General features: G+C 38.7%; 1 protein-coding gene across 2 annotated transcripts in view; it reads left to right on the forward strand.

The window, feature by feature from the left end:
- The window catches only part of LOC139985515 (uncharacterized), a 103,880-nt gene extending 85,422 nt beyond the window's left edge, over window positions 1–18,458 (forward strand). For both annotated transcript variants that reach the window (XM_071999996.1, XM_071999995.1), the window contains 3 exons: window positions 9,627–9,700; window positions 10,053–14,438; window positions 14,660–18,458. In XM_071999996.1, the coding sequence (XP_071856097.1) occupies window positions 9,627–9,700; window positions 10,053–14,438; window positions 14,660–15,226 (5,027 nt within the window). In that variant the 3' untranslated portion in view covers window positions 15,227–18,458. The remainder of the gene's footprint in view (window positions 1–9,626; window positions 9,701–10,052; window positions 14,439–14,659) is intronic.
- Window positions 18,459–18,628: the final 170 nt, after the last annotated feature.

The raw sequence follows: 18,628 nt of genomic DNA on the forward strand, positions 1-18,628 counted from the left end.
TCTATGTATCTAATGTTGCAAATTTGAACCGTCAACCGGAGGAACTGTGGCGAGAACCATTGTTAAATTTTCGACTTAACTGCGTGCCTGTGCACGCCATAAAATTCCCTAGAACTGATACGAAAATCCCTGACACTGGGAACTCCGGAAATCCGAACGAGTTAAAACATTTTTAATATCCAACGTAGCAAATGAGCTAGAAACCTTGAGAATCTAGATATACCGAATATACCGAAACACGATGGAAAGTAAAGCATTTAAGACGTAGCCATTTAAAAGCACATCGTATCCCACGAATACCGAAAGGACTAAAGCGCTAAATAAAACTGTCGCTACGATACCCTACTTCCCGTGATCGAACGACTTGCCAATTTTAAATGAAATTTTACTCGCAATTTGAAATTAAAATCGCCTGCGTAATGAAATTGGGAAACTCAGCCAAAAGTGGAATCGATCGACTATGACTTCCGAGGGGGCTCGTATACCAAAGAGAGAGAGAGAGAGAGAGAGAGACGAAAGAGTAATAGAAAGGAAAAAGATGGGAAAAAAGGGAGAGCGTGTGTGTCACCCAGAGCGCATAGAGGGTGGCAGGGTGTTACGGCTGGGTAAGTCCAAGGTTGTCAGGGCTACGACTCTCGAAACACACTAACCGACCGCCATCTTTGCTTCTCCTGCGTGGTGCTGCGTGGGTGTATCCGAGCGTGAAGAGAGCGGGGACGTAGGGGGTGGGTGGGGGGAACGATAGAGAGAGGAGAGCGAGAGGAGAGCTAGGGAAAGAGCGAGCCTGGACGACAACGATGACGACGACGACGACGAGCTACTCGCTCGAAGAGACGAGACGAGCGAAGTAAATGAGGGGAGGAGGGAGGGGAGGAGGTAGAGGAAGATGAGAGCATAGAGAACCGAGGAAAAGGTGGAAATATGCGTAAAGTGAAATATGTACATTATCTATATGTACGTCATGTAGGAATTACGTCGTATAAAAGTTTATTCGTGTGGAAAAATATAACATTCCTGGGAATGTTCTATATAGAGGAACGTTAATGTCTAGCGTTACGGTAATGCTAGGTGTATAGTAATAAACAGACTGCGGATATCTATGCGCAGATTCGTATCTTCGGGAAGATGATCGAGAAAATATAACCTAAATAGAGCATTGTCCGACATGTTGATCATTCTAATGAATTTCAGATTTTTACGTGGTTCTTATATTTTACATGTTACGTGTAATTTTAGGTGTTTTATATAGTTTATGTTACGACGTGCATGTTATATTTATGTTTGAATTTTTCAGTTTGTCATAGATGCACAAAAACCCAACGACTGACGATTTGAGGTTAGTCTTGATAGCGACTGTTTTAAGTAATATGTACATTGTTTTTTTTTTAGCATATTCTTGTATATATGTATACTATTGTCGTTGAAAGTAGTAACAAGTTAACAGCAAAGCAAAACATTCCCCCGATGAAATACGTGGAACTTTGGTTATGTTCGTCGTCATAAATCTCTTTACTTCGTGATTCACGAAGCTTGATAGAAAGGAAATAAAAATTCCTACCGCCGATTCAGCATCACGCGACTACATCGGCGTCGATTTTTTCGACGATCAGTATCGCAGCATGAAATTGAGGTAAAAGTTTTAAGGTTAGGTTTAATCACGACACCGATCCAAAAGGCAAGGACAATAAATCAACCGACCTAAAAGAAACGCAAGAGCGATATAGGTAGATGCTACGTAAACTCATAACCTCAAAAAATTCCAAAATCTCCACACAGCAACCCTCGAAATGATTCGGTCTCGAAGCAAGAAATTTCACCTAGAAAGGATGGTGCAGAGGCCATTGACAAGCTACGGGAACGTCGAGTTCATTGCCTTCTTTTTAAAATCTATCGAGTAAAAGAACCTTTTTAAATTCCAACGTTTAAAAACTCGCCTTCCAGGAAGGCGAGTAAATATCACGACAGACATATGTATATAACAAAGGAGAGAAAAAGAAAAAATATATATATATGTAACAAAACAGAGAGAGTGAGGGGGGGGAGAACCTTCTCAAATACGAGTAAGAGATGGAGAAACGAGGAGAAAAGGGGACGCGTAGCAGAGAGAGGGAAGTTAGTGGAGCGAAGGAGAGGGGAACGAGATAAAAGCTCTGGACAGATGAGAAGCGGCCAATGGCGAGCATCTCCCCCACCAATGCTTCAGCGCAGCATCACTATGATTCGTAGGAGGCGCCGGTTGGCGGAAGTGCGCATGTACGCCCTCGATGGACTGACACTGCTCCCTTTTCCACGACTCCCTGCAACATGAACTCTCTCGCAGGGGGTGCATTGCGGATACAGGGCGTGGCGCACGGCCCTTGAAGAAAGACCCTTTCTGCTCAATGGCGATACGTACGCTGTACCGTTCTGTATTTTATACGTGAAAAATTATTCGAAAAACATCTCGAAGCCGAGATTGACAACCGAAAGGAATTGGATACAAGTGAATTTTTGTTTATTTGCGATATCTTCTACATGTTTTATTTTGTTTCTTCTGCCATACTTTTCAGTTTGGCGCTGGCTGGATTTCAACGTTAATAACGATAACAAGCAACGACTTATAGGTGAGGTTAGGTTAACATTAATATATATAATAATGGTAGAAATGGTTTACCTATTTTATCTAGTTGAGGTTAGGTGAACCTTTTTTTAGAAATCTTGTTTTATTTAGCCGAACGACGACAGTTTATTGGACGAAGTTTGATAATGGTGGGGGCGATTTATCTACAGTTGAGGTTAGGTGAACATTTTTTAGAAATCTTTGTTTTCTTTAACCGGATGATAACAGTTTATTGGATGAAGTTCGATCTAATGTTGATAGAAAGGGATGATTTTCCTACAGTTGAGGTTAGGTGAATATTTTTTAGAAATTATGGTTGCGATGAAAATATGGATTCGCGTTATCGTACGTTGGCAATCCAGCATCTAAAGTACGAGTACCTAAATTAGAACTCGAAGGTTGCACAAATAGAGCAACGTAGTTAACAATTTTGATTTTCGTTGGTAAGTTAATAATAAGGGGATTATTCGATCTTCGAGTAACCTTTTATTTTGAAATTTCTCAATGGAACGAAGAACGCTCTATGGAAAATATTGACAAAATTCGAACACAGCGAGGTTGAATTTCTTTCACTTGGCACGAAATTTGAAATTATCAATGAAAACCTGTGTCATTCGTATTTGTTCAACAATTACCAAAAGTGTTTTCGATTCGATTTGATTCTTCGATCGAATATACAATTCGAAAAATGCTTCCGCTTCGCGAAATACGAAACACAAATCAGTTTTCGTGACCGAAGGCCGATCAGCGGTCAATATTCTTAAATATTTCTTTAATAAACCGGCAGCTTTCATAAATCGATTTCACAACATCGTTTCGTCACTCGTCAACATTTTTCTTCGATCATTTTCAATTTTCGCTCTTTCGATCGTTTCCGCGTCGAACGATCGAAATCTCTGATAATTCCAAGAAATAAATACCGATAATCAAACATCATTCTCGATCGAAAATCGTAGAAAATCTCACGAACGATCTCGTAGAAAATATCTTCGCGCTGATCTCTTCTCTACAAACAACGCTAACTTTGAATCTTCCGTTCGATTGCTTTAGTCTAATTTCGCGCTTAACTTCGTAACATATTATACAATTTTTGAAAATCGTAAATTTACCGCTAATTTTTATCGTCGAGCGCGTTTACTGATTTCCGTTTACATCGATTTTTCTCTCTGACGAGTTCGCTCTACAGAAACTTAAAATTACAACGATCCGAACAGATCGGCAAGCTGATCGAACTCGAATAAACGAAAATCACGAAACGATTTATTTGCATCGAAGAGAACGATCGTTTCGGAGAATCGTCGAGAATAATGGAATCTTTGGTCGAAGAAACTTTGCAGAAGTCCTGTTCGACATAATCGACGTAGGAGCGTTGTCATCGTTTCTAACCATGGCGTACGTTTCTCTGAACTCTGCTGAATCAACAACGCGAACGTAATCGAAAAAATATTGTCATTCATCGAAGCGCGACGATTAAAAGAAGAAGAAACCTTATCGATCTTGTACGCTCCAACTGGAAGAAACGTTCCACGGCTCTTCCTTTCTTCTTCCTCGTCTCTGCAAAAGAAAATTCTTTCTTCGTAAGAAGAAACTTCCCAAAATGGGTGAAACGAATTGAACGAAACTTTTTTTTTATTTTTGCTGTTAGAAATCGTCGATGGTCGAAAGTGTCGTAAGTTTCGATCGACAGGTGGAAGTGGCCGGAGAAGAAAATAGAAATCGGTTTTCGTGGTTGACAGAGCCTCGTAACCATTGGTCTGCGATCGGTGATCGTTAGAAATGGAAAGCAGCTGGATTTCCACTTGTCAAGACGGACGGATCTGTTCCGAATTTCACCAGACTCGCCTGCTCCGTGTGTATCCTCGATTTCATACGCCACCGATATTTATAGCGGATAGTCAACTGATTTATATTTCATTTTCTAATCTCTTCCAATTTTCAATATCGGACAGCTGCAACTACGTGAAATTTTTCACTCGAATTCCGAAACAGAGTTAGCGGCCGCCCGATCGTTCGCGTTGTCTTCTCTCGTTTAATGCGACTCTTCGTCGCACTTTTGTCGCTTTTTACCATTTCCTACAGTTTCCGATCGTCTTTTACCATTCTGCGAATATTTGGCCTGAATCATTGGGTTAAATTAAGTTTAAAAAGTATTAAATATTTACGTACGTGCCCGAGCGAAATTCTCTTCCTTATGAAAAATAAAAAATAAACAAAATATACGCTACTGCACGTACATACATAGAAGCTAAATTGCAATTTTTACAAAGAAACTTAAATATGTACTTGAGTATCCATTCTCTGTTCTAAGATTTATATCTCCAAAGCAGACAATTTCTCCGAATATCTTCTCTGACAAAGTTGGAAATTTCTAATTTTCATTGAAAACGATGTACGTTAGGTCGTCCGAAAAGTTTCTTTCGTTTCATAATTTTAAGAATTTCTGTTTTAAATTATTTCATTGAATCACGTATGACCATTTCGTTAAGACAAAGAACATTGTGCGTCTGTTATTTCCTTATGAAACGAAAGAAACTTTTCGGACAACCTAATACGTAACTGTACGTAATTTCAGCCGAATGTAACAAATTGGAGACTGTAAATTTTCACAATTTTCTCAAATTGCCAATTTTTGCGCTTCTTTTAAGGCTTCGATGCTTAGCGGTGGCGAAATTTTTATTAGCTTATCGATTAAACGTATAATCTGTTATCGATCAATTTGAAGTTAATCTTTCAACTTGGTCTTGATTTTTCAACGTTGATCGGCTGGATGCGAGGTGTCGGTCGACTGCAACATATCATTCGAGATAATACTTAAAAAACGAAATTTCTCGAAATCCAGATAAGAAGGTAGTCACTCTTGCGCAAAAGATAAGTAGGTTTTTTCATTTGCTAGATAAATGTTTATTTACTTTGCAGAACCAAGTTATCAGGCAGGCTTTTGCGAGCTCGTTGTTACCCTTTAAACATTTCCTATACTTACATAGGTATCTGGCGCCATCAAATAGATAATCTTGAACTTGGAGAATCGATCACCTACGTTTCAAATGCTCTTCAATAATTTTTACAATGTATAAACATCTTCTAAGAACTGAAAACCTATCGTTTCAATTTGCCAAGTTTCCATCTGCAATTTCCACTGAAAGTTTACCATTCGTACGTTGCTTGGTAAAAAAGTAACTTCTTTAATAAAAATATCCTTTTCACAGTTCTCAAATTCAAATCGACATTTATCTTCGACTATACGAAATCGTGATTTATTGAATTACGTTTGATCCATTTCGTTATATTTTTATTATTACGTTCGTGCATAATTCAATAAATTAATATAAAACGGAAAACATTGTGCATCTGTTATTTCCTTACAAAGCGAAAGAAACTTTTCGGACAACCTAATACAAATTCAAAGATGCAAATTCGAAGATAGGAAATATAATATTAATAAATATTATACTATCACATAAAATGAATATTCAAATTTCGATGCTCGAATTCATTCAAATTCACATCGAAATCGCGTTCAAAATCGTAACGTTACGATTCTCACCCAATTACATGCATAGACAAATCCAAGCTGAACATTTATACGCACCATGATGATACCAACCAACTAATAAAAATAGCTATTTTCACGATGCTCCTGACATATTTCGATACTGTGGTTTTTCGAACGCAAAATGCAACTGTGTACTCCAAACGCGATTATCCCAGAAACCCAATATCAAAACATATATCCGATATATGTAGCTCATCGAGCTTCGTCGCCTCCCACCACGTTATTTCCACTTTATCTCGTAAATTATTCTTCCTCGACTTATTTCTCGGCTAAGCCTGATTCAAAACTACAGTCAGATCGCGATCGATGGAAATCTATTAGGTTGGCAATTATGTGATTGCAGATTTTGTCAATACCATCTAATGGCAAAATCCACAATCACTTAGTTGCCAACCTAATAGAATATTACCGACATATTCGCACTAAACGATCGATCAAGAAATCATCCTATATATATTTTTCTTTTTTTTTTTCTATCGTCGATCACATCGTTTCGATCAACGAATCTTCCATCATCTACGTTGAATCGTCTCGTTTGATCACACGTGAGCGATTTTCACCGGTGCCTGACTTATGGTGGTCCGATTGTACGCACGAAGCGAGAAACGAGTGGAGGTTAGGTCGTGACGGTCGTCCACGTACATCATTCGTGTCGAATTTATTCGCGCGCTTAAATGCCAACCTGTCCGCTAAACGTGGACGCAAACCGCAAGTTAAATCAGAGTAGAGTTAAACTGGCCGAAAACCCGTTTGGCCCGCGTGATTTACGCGCATGAATCGAGTCACCTGGCCGACGCGTTTGTCAGCGGAATGCCAGGCGTGTGAGACCGGCTTTAATCGCACCTGTTCCTCTCTCGTCCTGCCACCGAATCGACGAAGACCGGGCCTGTCCTTGTGCCAGCAATTTGTCCGCTAGGTTTCTATAGGCTCGTCATCTTATTAAAATCAGACGCTCGAAACGATTTGCATTTGTTTACAGGTGCAGTGCACATTTACGACGAGAAGTTTCAGGGATGGAAATTGCAATAGTAATTTGTTATACTTAGAGATATAATTATATTCACATTTGGTTATATAATTATATATTTATACATTGACAGAAATGTTGGTAGAAATTCTGTATTTTTATTAATCGTAGATAACTAGATATATATTTACGGTTATTACGTTTATGTACTCGTTTTGTAATTACGAATATAATTATGAACGAAACAGAGAATCTCATTTGAAATATATAGTCTATTTATCTAGCGTGCATATACATTCTTGCATATTTCAATGTGCCGCAGAACGCATCAACATGATCGCGGTAAAATTACATTTAGGTCTGTGCAAGACGATTAAATGGCAAAGAAGCTCGAATGAATTATTCAATTCGTAGAATTAAAAGCAAAGATTAACTGTATATCGAACACACGTGTTGTAAGATCATTTTGATAGCGTTACACTTTTCTTCTTGAACGTGTAACGTTGTAACGAGATTTGACATAATGGAAACTTTGAATATTTCATAGATTAAAATAGCGATAATATTGCACTTAAATATTACTCAGATATATAGATAAGAGAACGATAGAAGATCGTTCGGTATTTTTACCAAGCTTTTATCACAGGTTTATTCGTCTTAACTTTTCCTTCATACTCTTTCTGCTTTTTTCTCGTTCTTCCTTCTCTGTCCAATGAAAACGTATTTCTACAATGGACAATCTCCGCTTACACAACAACGAACGACGAAACTGCACAGGAGGTTAGAAAATATGAGGTTAGAAAACATCTACGAAATCTTTAGTCTCCTCGGTGATGTTAGAATCCATCTAACGATTGATCGTCGATAACAGAGCAAAGATGTTTCGCCTGTATCGTGTTACGGCTCGAATGGACGACGCACGACGCTGTCGTTGTCGTTCTTAATCTACTTTCTTGTCGGATGAAAAGAGAACGCTCGAGCGAGATAAAGTCGATCGTACAAGATCACGTTCGTTTGCGCTACTGGAATTTTTATTTTCAAAAGCTCTCGAACACGCTATTTCCTCATATTTCACCGTTGTTTATTCGCATATCGCAATCGCAGCGTAGTTCTTCCATTTCAGCGTAGTTCTGCATTCGTACCTTATACAATTACCGTCGATTGATACTTCGAGACGAGTTGCTCTTAGTTTGTTTCATCCAATGTTTGCTTCTCGTCGGTTTCGTTTGCGGTTCCCAGTGAATTTTCGTGGTTGCGGATCGTTGTTCGGGCGAATTTACGTGATTCGAATTAGGACAAGTCGATTTCGCTTAGCGAACGTGATGGTACAAATGATCTGTATCGCAAATAATTACGTATACATTGATCTCGCTGTTAGATCATTCGAATTGTTTCGATACGAAGATAAAATTTCTAGTTACGTCAGTCGATATAATAGAACCCTTCAACGTTTCAGGTAACTTAACGATACGCTTCAGATACGTCTAATAATAAAATCTCCGAATGTCGTCGCTTTCAAATATTTTATCGAGTAATAATACCTGAAGTTTAACGATATAAAATAAATCGCAATAAGAGCTTGGCAATAATAATAACTGAATTATCGTCGATTTTTAACAAACCATACAATCGATAATTTCAAACGGCAAGACTCTTGACGGGTACGAAATTAATATCTATATCAACGTCGTATCGATGTTGTAATATTTTTGTAACGATACCGGATCAACGATATTGGACATTATTTTCGACATGATATCGTTCTCGGAAGTTTGCTCCAACAGTAGCTTGCAGAATAGAAAAGACTTAGTAAATAAGGACGATTGTGGTTCGAGTAGCTGATAAGTGTCATCGTAGCAGCCTCGAGGCATTCTTTGCGGTCGTTCTATCAGCTTCCGGAAGACGCGCGTGGTTCGCGTCCATTTCTATGACGCGATCGTATCGCTCGCTTGTTACAATTTAAAAAATTTACAAACAATAACCCATTATTGAGTCAGATGAAATTACTATCGGTTAGTTACGCGTATAGAACAACTGAAAATTCTAACCTACTTTCAAGCACAGCGATGATCTTTCTCTCATAGAAGAAACTTTTCTTTAATAGCAGTTAAGAGCGAAGGAATATTCGATATATTTTGGAAAATAATCGTATCTAATATAGTCATATTAAAATCGTTATATGAATGAACGATGTGAAAATAATGCTAAATCGACGAAGACAAATGTATCATCGACATCTTAAAAGCTAATATCTGGACGGAATTTATTTATTTCGTTTTTTTTTTTTTTTTACGTTTTTTAAGATTATCACTTCGTAAGGCTAAAAATTTATCGATATCAGATATCACAGGATTGATACTGTAGTGAGGATAATAAAACAATAGGTTAGGATATAAAAGTTCTAAAGAAAATTTGAACAATATAGGAAGAGTATAGACTTTAAATCAAGTATCAATCTATTAATATAGATTGCAATTGTCTTACAGTGATTTTCCTTTATGTTTCAGTTACTGTTAAGAACGGAGCCACCCAGGAAAATGAGAACGAAACACCAGCTGATGCTGCATCCTCACCATCTAGTGTAAGTCCAGTCAAGTAATAAAAGTATCAATCAGTTCGATCCCGTTCTAAACTAAAATTCTCAAAAATAGATTTTAGATTCATATTCTTTAGCAATCTTTCTATTTCATTGTACGATATTCCCCTTATTATTCTATCACATTTTTTTACCTGTTTATGTATCTTACGATAGTCATCGATTAAATACCGAAGGATCCAACCTATCTAACAATCTCAGTTGTCGTCATCTATTACCATAGCTTGTTACTTAACGCGTATAGCTATTAATTATCTTTAAATACTCCGCTATATATTATTTTATTTACTATTCGAGAATCAAAGCCGTTTAACATTTTCCGTGCTTGTTTCTACAGGTTGAACTACCAGAAAGCGCACACCCATGTCCAGCTTGTCCGACTGTTTTGCCCACCTCCAGGGAGTTAACGAACCACCTACGCGGCCATAATTCGCCTCGCAGCACAGACTGTAGCGGCGAAGATGACTATTGCTGCGGCGTGTGCAATAAGGTGCTGAGCTCTGCAAGTTCCCTCGACAGACATGTATTGGTACACTCCGGGGAACGGCCGTTCAAATGCAAGTATTGTGAGATGGCGTTCACCACGAACGGCAATATGAACAGGCATTTGAGGACAGCGCACAGAGGCGCCTCGCCTAACAGCTGCACCGACTCCGAGGGTAGCAGCGACTCGGACAAATCATCTAGGCAGCGACATCTCGAGGAATACAACAACAACGAGATCACAAAAAGAAACTCGCCAAATATCGGAGACAGACGGAACGAGGAACAGACCTCGTCGGTAACTGGAAAGAGAAAGTGCCCTAACTATGCGAGCGACAGCGAAACACAGAAGAGGCACAAGATTCTTCTAAATAGCTCGAGAAGCGAAATGAAATCGAGACCGGACGACAACCAAAACATTTACAATTGTCCAGTATGCGGGCGACAGGATTTTGCCACTAGCGCCCTCTTAGAAACGCATCTGGAACGAAGTCATCCGGAATTCCCTGCGAAATGCGACACGTGCAACTTGTCGTTCAAAAACCACAGAGTACTGAATCTGCATCGATTCATGATACATTTCGCGGAACACTCGATGGGAAATACCGCGAGAAACCTGAGAAACTCGATAGTAGGTTTCAATGATTTAACGTTCGTTGATTTCTCGTCCGATAAGTTCCCAGCAATAGCTAGAGCTGTCTGCGAACAGTCGCTTCACCGACCAGCTTCTGGCGAGGTAGCAAAATTCCAATGCTCCAAATGTCTGCGAGCATTCCCTTGTAGATCCGCGTTGGACGCCCACGAAACTGACTGCGGCACGATGAACTTGCAAAGCAGGACAACCGACGATAGCCAATCGAGAAGAGACGATTTCTTCGCTGGCTTGGATCTTCAAAACAAGGCTGCTTTGAGGGAAGCGAAAGAAGGCAAAGATCTTGCCGATATCCAGAGTATCATATCCGTCACCTCTGGACCTATCTTACAGAGTTTTCGATCAGACACCAGTACGCCCGAGAACAACATCAAATTTAATACCAATGTAAATTCTTCTGGTAGTTCAAGTACGTATTGCGCAGAGTACCACGAGGAGGAAGCTCAAGACGCATTTTCTGCGGAGTTCAGAAAAATGAAATTAAAAGGAGAGTTCCCTTGTAGGCTCTGTTCATCAATATTTCCTAATCTAAGAGCCTTAAAAGGTCACAATAGGGCGCACATGGGCGTGGGACCTGGCATGCCATATCCTTGTAATATGTGCCCTTATACCAGCACTGATAAAGCGACTCTGGTGAGGCATCTGAGGTCTCACAATGGCGACAGACCTTACGAATGCTCTCTCTGCAATTACGCTTTCACAACTAAAGCAAATTGTGAGCGCCATGTACGAAACCGACATGGAAAATTGACAAGAGAAGACATTAAGAGCGTTCTCATTTACCATCCAAATGAAGATTCTACGAACGAGAACGTGGAACGTGGAAACTCGCCCAGAGTTTTGAAAGATGAAGTGAGGAAGAGCCTGGTATATCCGCCAGAACGCGACGATCTTCACCACCAGGCGCAAATACATTATCCTCCGGTTTCTATGGAGGTAAGAGGTGAGATCAGAATAATAGAAGAGGCGAAGCTGCAAAATTCCTCGATGTCAATATACAGCACTAGCCACTTCGAAAAAAATGACGCGTTTTCAAGGCATGGTCAGCCTTTGGAGCTGACTCAAAGGAATTCCGAGGAGACAAAACCTGGTCAGGATGCCAAATCGGATTATTCGAAGTTGGACGACGATTTGGAGTCGAGGTCGTCCGAGGGTAGCGTATCTCTAGTCACAGAAACCAAAACAGATTCGCACCAAAGAATACAAGCTAGTCCTATGAATTTAAAGAAAGGTCTCAACATATCGGAAAACATAGGCGAAGACGGTCCGTTGGACCTTTCCATGGACGTATTAGATCTCAGCAAGAAGTCGAAGGAGAAGGAGAACGATAACTTCGCCGCGGCTCACGAACAATTTGGTAATAACCAAAAAGATTTGTACAGTGCTACCAGTCAATTATTGTTGACTGAGGCTTTGTTGAAAGCTGGCCAGGGTAGCTCTCAACCGACATCTTTGGAAGCTCTGTACGCTAACGCAATCTACAGAAATTTCAGTACATTCCCTGGTAGCGTAGGAGCTGGAATATTACCACCGTACATGTTCAATCCTCATGTCTTTGGCCAGGATTTCTCTATGAAGGAAAGATTACAGAAGGAATTGGTCAGAGGTCTACAGTTGACAAGCGGAGGTACTTTGGTGGAGCCACCCATAGGTAGCGCGGGATTCACCGCCTTTTCTCAAAATAGAGACATGAATTCCCAGTCTCATTCAACAACCGACCAAAGTGAATATGCCAAATTAATATCTTCTAAGATGGCCAACAAGAGTCTGACGAACCGCGATAAACCAGACAATCTACCCTCGTCCAATTCCGTAAAGATGGTAATCAAAAATGGAGTCCTGATGCCTAAACAAAAGCAACGAAGGTACAGAACTGAGAGGCCTTTTACCTGTGAACATTGCTCAGCGAGATTTACCTTGAGGAGCAATATGGAAAGGCACATTAAACAACAACATCCTCAGCACTGGAGCCAGCGACCCAGAGGGGGTCACTCGACAAGGGGAAGACCACCTTCCAGCCATCCTACGCTGATTCAAAACCTTGGACAGGCAACTTCTCAAGGCAGTCAATCGTACAACAACATCCTGCCAAAAGTGGAACAGTCAACGAATCCGGAATTTACGAGGCATTCCATCTCCGACCAAGTGAAGTACGCTATCCTGGCACAGCAATTAAAAGCAAACAAAATGGAAGACAATGACTCTGAAGAAGAACTGGTAATAGACGAAGGGCCCCAGGAAAAAGAAAATCAGGAATCTCAGGATCAAAGAGAGAAGAGTCTTTTGCGTGGGCAATTAGAAGCTACAGAATCTACGAAAGAAACTGTAGTGAAAGAAGAAGCCATGGAATGTTCAAACGATGGCCCAAACGAGATAAATGTTGAGCTGGAGAAGAACGAACAAACTGTTACTGAACAACAGAAAAAATCTGACACGGAGAAGACTACTGTGACGGAAAATTCCGTTGATAAGAATCCTGACAGAGTGCTCAAAACGGAATCAGTTAATATGAACAGCGATAAGATGGAGGATGGAGCACCTGATCTCGCTAGCGTGTCGGAACTGTTGGACAATGCCTCCCAACAATACCAACAGTTTCAACCCCAATATTTAAGCGATGAAGAAGGTTTAGTAGCATCGAACAGTGATTGCAATAATTCCGGCAGTGATGAAAAATCCGACTCCGTAAATTCATCACATTCAACGAACGCATCAAAGAAAAAGAAGAAAAAGAAGAAAAAAAAGAAGAAATCAGCATATTCAATGGCCCCCAATAGAGTAATCTGTCCATACTGTGAAAGACCTTTTCCATGGACTTCGTCTCTCAGACGACATATTTTGACACACACTGGACAGAAACCTTACCAATGCGTTCACTGTTCGTTGTTATTCACAACGAAATCCAACTGTGACCGTCACTTGCTCCGAAAACACAAAGCAAATCCGAACAAGATGCGTAGAGTTAGAAACTCTTCTTCTCCAGATTCTCAAACGGTCATCAACAATAGTAACTCGTTCTCCATGAGGAACGTTCCTGAAAGACCCTACAAGTGCAATCAGTGTCCCAGCTCAACATTTTCAACGTTGGGTAACCTAAAGAAACATCGTTCCACTAAACACGCTCGGAAGATGAAGACCAGGTCGGAGACTCCATCCAGTGAACCTCAAACCAGCCCACAGGAGTGTCCAAAGCCGAACAACGAACAAACTGATTATGATAGTCAGTCTTCGAGCGTGTCTGAAGGGATAGAAACTTCTTCGATGCCAGGACTTACCAAATCGAATTCCGGCGCTTCACAATTGGCCAACGAAACAGCTAGGTCAAGGAGACCTTCACCAAGATCATCACCAGGGCCCAGTGATGTTCCCTTTAAGTGCCACTTGTGCGATTGTGGTTTCGCAGAACGACACGACTGCCTCGAACACATCAAAATGAACCACAAAAAATCCTACGAAATGTTAGTAGCAAAAGGGGCATTGGACATGGACATCGACGCGGTTGAAGACCAGCAACAACCGCCGCCACAACATCATACCAGCGACGGAGAAGAAAAACGGGGACGTTTCCCAGACTATAGTAACAGGAAGGTAAGAACATCTACTTTTTTAAGAAAGACTTATACAGAGCGTAAATAAGTTGTGAACATCATTCGTAGATAGAACTCCTTTACCTATGATCAAGTCTGTCTATGGTTAACTGATGCTCTGTATTATCAAGTCTATTTCAAGTAGTGTTACTTTGTAACAATTGACTGATTAACCAAACATGCGAACTGCGACTAAAACGATTAATTTCTTATTATTTCTAGGTTGTATGTGCATTCTGTATGAGGCGGTTCTGGTCTGCAGAGGATCTTCGGCGCCATATGAGAACACACACCGGAGAACGACCTTTCTCCTGCGATATATGCTGCAGAAGATTCACCCTAAAACATAGTATGCTGCGGCACAGAAAGAAGCACGAGTCCATTGATTCTACCATGTATGTTGGTACAAGCGGAGATGAAGAAAATTCACCTGCACAGCCACCTACGATCACGCCACGAAGTCAACAACAACAACAAATTCTGGTGGCAGCCAACAACGGAAATTCCCGTATTCAAGATAGAATCTCTTTACCAACTGTTACTCCAGTCGCGACCGGTGATGCAGCCCCGAGTGGATTAATAAGATTCAATCCGTACGAGAAATTAACCACTCTAACAGGAAAATTGGCCAGTATTCCATCAAACGCAAACCCAGATGCAGAGAGCACGGACAATGATTTGATCTCGAACCTGCTGGGAATAAGAGACAAGAGTTTCATCGACAGAGTACTACAGGCATCCGCTGATGACGCCGCCAAGCTATTAGGAGTAAAGCGTAGCCATGAGTGAAGTAGATTCGGCTGTTGCTTTTTTTTGGACATTTCACGATCGTGCCTTAGGTTCCTCCCTCCCATTTACGTGTACGAAAGTCAATCGATAAGTTGATCTTTGTATAATAGAGATAGTGTAAGTAGGTACTTATTTGAGAAACAAAAGTGTGCATGCGTGTTAATAAGTATGATAAATTGATAAATATTGTTAAAAATTGAGTTTTGATTTTCTTTTAGCCCTTTTTTATTGTTATTTACTTGATAGTTAATTTAACTAACAAAAATTTGTTGAAAAAATGAAGAAATACAACAATATATCAGTGTTTTTATATAGCAATACTTATTGTAGTAATTCATTTTTGCGTGACTGTGAAAGAATTGTAGTCATTTCTTACTTGTCTATATGTTACAATTCACTCGATACATTGATAATTTCATAAGATTTGTAGACAATTCGAGTGAATTGGACATCTTTTCAAATAAATGCACTTTCCATTATTAGATATTTTTATTGGACATCAGACTGATTCTTTTAGAATATCACCTTACAAAATATTAACCGTATTCCCGAAGAAGAAATTTAACAACATACAAGACCTTTTATCTTAATTTCACACATTTTTATAATTTGACGTTGGTGAATTTCTTCTTTCTTTAATAAACATGAGTCGTTTGGTGATATTTTTAAACTATGACAAATGTCAACGATGCCAATAGAAATATAAATTTCAAATTACATAAAATTAAATCTATGATTATATTGTGGATGAATTTTAATGATTTTTAACAACATAAGCGAATTAACAGCTTATTTCAATAAAATTTCATAAAGTTGTTATGCTTTGTTCGAGCCAAGAGAAATGTTTAAATTGACTACAACAGCTCAAAGCCACTTTCGCAGAATCGCTGCATGTTTTTTCTTCGTCAATTAAGTGCCTACTTTCCTCTTTTTTTTTTTTCTATTTTCTCTTTCTTCTAATCTCTCGCGCCCACACGAAACACGGGCTAACATATTTCCGCGTATCTCTCTCTATTATGTACATATTATAACCACAAATGCGTGTGAATCACACGTTTCTAATAAGCTTACACGTTTCTCTAAGAGCTAGCGTTGTACATTAAAAAGGCATGATTAAGCTTTGTCAATACAAAGCCGTGTCAAAACAAAAGGTTTATGCCCCTGGTCAGGAATGATACAAGAGAACGTCACGGAGCATATACTTAGTCGGTGACTTTCTCTTCATTAATCGAGCGAGCCGTATTAAAACCCAAAGATACATTTTACACAACGAATTAAGTTAGCCATATAATACTTCTATTTATTGTTCATCACGTACCTAAAATCGAGATTTTCTAAATGGAAAGTTTTCCTTATCAGCGATGTACTTATTTTTTGCTGAAGAAAAAGGTGTCTCGAAACGCGAATCGAAAACTGAGACAACCGAAAGAAATTGAAGTCGCGTTCGATTTATTGATCGTAGAGACCGGACCGCGAAGCTCAGTCGGTAAGATAGCATACGTTCTTCTCGGTAGACGTCATGCAAAGCGAAGAACGCGATTCAATAATATGCAAGTAGAGCAATATAGAAAAGAAAGTTTATCGTATATAATTATATAAATAAATATATATATATATATATATATATATGTAATAATCGATTTCTATTCCGTCGGATAAATGATTACTGTACATAGATAGTCTAACTAAAAATTTCGGTAGGTTTATGTTCTACGTCGTATCGTGCATATAGTCCTCGTTCATTCGAGTCCCCTAGGAATCGAGAGGACAATATTTAAAAAAAAAAAATGCAATTATACCAAATAGTCGGCTTCGATTCTGATGTCGGTTATCGGCCTTCTCGGTGGACACCAGAAATACAAGTCGAACCAATCGATAAAACATTTGTATCTTCTAATCGTAAATACTTTCTTCTAATCGTTTAGTACTTTTTTCCTTCTTCCTCTCCGCAGTCTTTTGCTTCTGATATAATTTTTCATTCTTGCCTTTTGTCATTCACTATATGATCTCTTTTATGTGACACAAATACATTCCATCATATACAACTTCTTTCCCATCTTCTTTCTCTTCCTTTCCTATCAATCTTCACTTTTGTCTCTCTTTCTCTCTTTCCCTTTTTAAAGCTCACCGTACTTATCCTTCTTTAGCGAGAATGGCTGCTTGCGAATCGATGTCTGCGCTCGTCGAAAGTCGACCGTTTGTAAACTTATTCGGGGTGTTTTCCGTTTCCTTTCAAGTTCCGTCAATAGCACTTAGATTCTTCTTCCACACGTATGTTATATGTGTATTGCGTGGAACGTGTATAGTTTGAAAATTTTATTCTATAAATTATAGATTTCGGTGGAAAAATCTTAAGAAATATCGATAATTTCGTTCGCGCAGTACATGTATAAAAAAGAAGACTTCCTGCTTTGACTATTGATACGTAGCAATTCGTGACATGTTGATATTCGAGGAATCCCCTATTCGACTAAACATAAATGGGATAATCGTTATACTAATGTTTAGGTTAAGGATGTCAACGGTTACGATTTAAACATATATGTGTCCAATAGGAATTAACTAATTCTTAAATACATACGCATAAATAAATGTGTAAATATAGAGATACTGAAAATATTAGCATCTATGCTGGAAGCATAAATTATCGATAAAAGAATCTGTGAAAGCTTGTATAATTATTACAATAATGTATATTTATTACAAAATATCGGAATATTTTTTTTATTAATATTACGAAAATCAAAACGTAACGTTAGCTTTTGTGCTTCGTAGTCACGGAAAACAGCCCCAGTAATTTCGCTCTGAATCGGTGTTTCTTTGTTAATATAAGAAAAATCTTTTAATACATTCAAAGATATAATATAAAACAATTCCTCAAAAAGAATTATTATTTGTTAACTTTAATTTTATTTTATATAATATTATTGACGACACGATTTGCATCGTTAATGTTTTCGAACATGCGGTTTCATATAACCTCATGTATGTATATGAATTCAATATTATTTGGAAACTGTTTGAAACAATAAAAAAAGAAAAATGCTAGTGCAAAAAAGGAGTAATTTAGATAAAAAAAAAGCAGGAAACACTGTTTCAGATCTCAAAAATGTTTCCACGTCGATGTAGCGCAGCGCAACGTGACGGTGAAGTCTACGTAAAAAAAAAAAAAAAAATATAAAATATGTAAACGAAAAAGATCTATTTATTAAAGAGGCGAAATGTATTTAAATCTTTGGAGTGATGTTTTTTCTTAATTGATTTAAAAAGAATTATGCTATAAAGTAATTATTGTAGCGCACGTGTAAGTACATGATTATATTGTATCCTTGTTTAAATTTTGCTTATAAATAAGAATATATCAAGATGAAAAATTGAACATTCTCTTGTACTTATTTTAAT

The sequence above is a fragment of the Bombus fervidus genome, chromosome 3 (assembly GCF_041682495.2).
Source record: "Bombus fervidus isolate BK054 chromosome 3, iyBomFerv1, whole genome shotgun sequence".
Classification (NCBI taxonomy): domain Eukaryota; kingdom Metazoa; phylum Arthropoda; class Insecta; order Hymenoptera; family Apidae; genus Bombus; species Bombus fervidus.